This window comes from Colletotrichum truncatum, assembly GCF_014235925.2.
Source record: "Colletotrichum truncatum strain CMES1059 chromosome Unknown Contig_0003, whole genome shotgun sequence".
Taxonomy (NCBI): domain Eukaryota; kingdom Fungi; phylum Ascomycota; class Sordariomycetes; order Glomerellales; family Glomerellaceae; genus Colletotrichum; species Colletotrichum truncatum.
The window spans coordinates 1,908,069-1,910,906 of record NW_027222400.1 but is presented as its reverse complement, the minus strand read 5'-3'; the positions used below and the strand labels follow the sequence as shown (position 1 = coordinate 1,910,906).

At 56.1% G+C, this 2,838-nt stretch overlaps 1 protein-coding gene across 1 annotated transcript; it reads right to left on the bottom strand.

Moving 5' to 3' along the window:
• Nucleotides 1-378: 378 nt before the first annotated feature.
• Nucleotides 379-2,576, bottom strand: CTRU02_205404 (FYVE zinc finger protein; the record flags this gene model as incomplete). The annotated part of the gene is made up of 3 exons (XM_036722700.1): nt 379-972; nt 1,027-1,414; nt 1,468-2,576. 3 exons carry the CDS (start codon nt 2,574-2,576, stop codon nt 379-381), a joined length of 2,091 nt encoding a protein of 696 aa, XP_036585597.1.
• Between the last annotated feature and the right edge of the window lie 262 nt (nt 2,577-2,838).

The window sequence follows — 2,838 nt, the reverse complement described above, 5'->3', positions numbered from 1 at the left end:
GGCAGCCTGCCGCTGTCAATGGAACAGAGTCCAGAACATTAACAATCAAATCGCATCTTGACGGACGCCCACATTTAATGACGACACGCGCGCGGCGTGTCCACTTCCAAGCATGAATCAAATCCACCTCCTCGAGGTCTTACACCGGGGAATCTCCTGTTAGAAACAGCGCTGCACAAGAGAGAGAGAGGGTGGAAGTGAGCAGGGAATAACAAAACTGACGAGGCCGACCGGTTTACCGTGGAAACTGAAAAAACAGGAAACTATGTGTGCCAAAGGATGGACTTGGTTAAATGAAGGGCTTCCATGCAGACCGGAACGCCAAAACGTGGGCAAAGCAGTACGAAACAAGAAGAAGGAAAAAAACAACCCGAGGTATCAATAGCCAAAACTATCATGCTGATGAACGGGGCAGCGTCCTGGATGGTTGACGAACCAGGCCGAGATGCAGGACCGGTGGAAGCGGCAGAGACATTCTAGGCGAGCCATGGGAACGCCCACCTCAAACTCCTCGAGGCAAATAGTGCATTCGGCGGAGTCGACGCAGTCCTTCTCCGTGGCAACGTAAGGGAACATACCCGTCCGGCGCGCGGCTAGGGGCGGCGGCGTGCCGACTACGTTCTGCGGTGTTTCGCCCGTAGGCGTGCCGCTGTATGTGCTGTGTGACGTGATGCAGATGTTAATGTGAGTCTCTCGCAACGTCTCAAAGTTTGGTAGGGTGCGTGAGGGCAGCTCTCGGTGGCAGACAGGGCACTCGTCCTCTTCAGCAATTTGTGGCGGCGGGGGCAGTGCGCGGTTCTGGGCGGCTGAGGAAGATGAGGACCCAACGTCGAGCATGGAGCGGTATCGGGATGAGCCCGGGTAGCCGGCCGATGAGGAAGAGTAGTACGCAGGAGGAGTCCCCGCCAGGATCCGGTTTTGAGTGGAGGAATAAGTTGGGCGAGAGCTGGAGGGCCCGCCGGGGCCGGAATGCTGCATTTGTTAGCTCGTATGGTCAAATTAGCTGGACGTGACTGCCGTGCTTACCGTAATACTCCTAGACCTTGCATATGCGTCCTGGGGAGGGCTCGTCGTAAAGTAGCTCGAGTACCTATTGGGTGGAGGGGCGTTGCTGGACATGGCGTTGATGCTGCTTTGCGATCTGTAATGCGATCCTCGAGGCGACAACTGCGAAGGGGAGTCAAGCGGTTGTGGTGGTGTAGTATTGGGATCGGGAACGCATGGGTTGCATAGACGGACACGCTCTCCTCCACCGAGACTGCTGAAATCCGCATATCCTCCCTCACCGCTGATGAGTGAAGAAGGGTATCGCTGAGCAGCTAGGCGTGGCTGACCAGGCGGCTGCACAATGTACTGGTAAGGGATGGTGATTCTGTGAGGTGAGCACGAGTTGCAGACAACTCTACCACATTTCCTGTGCATTGTCAGCACATGAGTCGCGCTGTCACATGAAAAGGCCAAACCTACCTGCAATGATGCTTTCTAACAAAAATGCTGAACTGGGTATGACATATCGGACAATAAGTGACTTCTGCGTCGGGTTGCCAGCGAGGCAAAACGAACTCGGGAGGTCCTCTCCTTTCCTCTACAGCCTGCTGGTTTCGCGGGGCAGACTGGACAGCCAGCGAGGAACTCGACCTTCTAGGCGGCGGAGGCGGCCCTTCCTGGGAGCGATTCGATGACAAGGCTGGGCGCAGTGGCAGATCTTGTGTGGGAATATTGGCACCTTGAGAGGTTCCTAAGCTTGAAGTTCTCTCAGGTGGCACAAACTCTCCAGTGGGCTGGGCAGGCGTGGAAGTTGGTGGAAGAGGTTGACTATGACCTGAGGGTTCTGAGGGTCGCGAACTTGGTGGTGTTGGTGGTGTTGGTGGTGTTGATGGTGCCGACGGAAGTTCCTGGGAATCCTGACGCCCTTCAGGTTGGTTGATCTCTTGTGCAGAGGTTGTCAAACTTGAAGCCCTCTCAGGTGGCACAAGCTCTCTAATGGGCTGAGAAGACGTAGCAGTTGGTGGGAGAGGTTGGCCATGACCTTGAGGCTCTGAGGGTCGTAAACTTAGCGGTGTTGGCGGTGCCGGCACGGGTTCTTCGGAATCCTGAGACTCTTCAGGTTCGTTAATCTCCCGTGCTGAGGTTGCCCGTGCTGTCCCTTCTCCCTCCGTCGTTGGCTCCGTATTCGTCTCCTCAGGCCCGGGCGCAAAGCTTGTTGTTGGGCGCCGCTCAGAGATAGCGGCCGGTGTATTTGTATCCGCCACTGATCGATCCAAGTTCGCAGTCGAGGTATGCTCAGGCGTGCCCTCAGCCGTCTGAAGCTGCTCTGGCGGCTCCTCCCCCGCCTCGCTGCCTTCGTCCTCGTCGTCAGAAAGCTGTCGCTCTACTATGTGGGTTGGACAGTCGAAGAAGCGAGAGCACTCCATATCATGAAACCGAGCGGTCCTCCAGCGACACTCTCCCCGTCCAACTGAATCGTCCGAAGCATCGCTCCCTATGTGCGAGCTACCTGATAGCGAGTCTCCGTCATCGCGTGAGCGTTGATTGTCAAGGGAAGCTAGAGCAGCTCCACCGTCTGGACTCGCCATATTAGAATGTTTGCATCGTCCCCGGTATCACAAACGGAGTCTTGGAGTAGTTCGGCGTTGTTCAGATCGGATGGGGTCGGGAATACAGGTTGCAGTTATACGTCTTCATCAATCGGTCAATGTCGCGAGCGAGTCGTGGGGGGGAATCGGCAGTCAGGCTGTTGTTGCTGATAAGTCAGCATGACGAAACAAGAGTCAATATCCGAAGTGGTGGGGTCGAATGTTACCTGGGCAGAGTCGTCCAGCGGCAGTCGGGGGCATC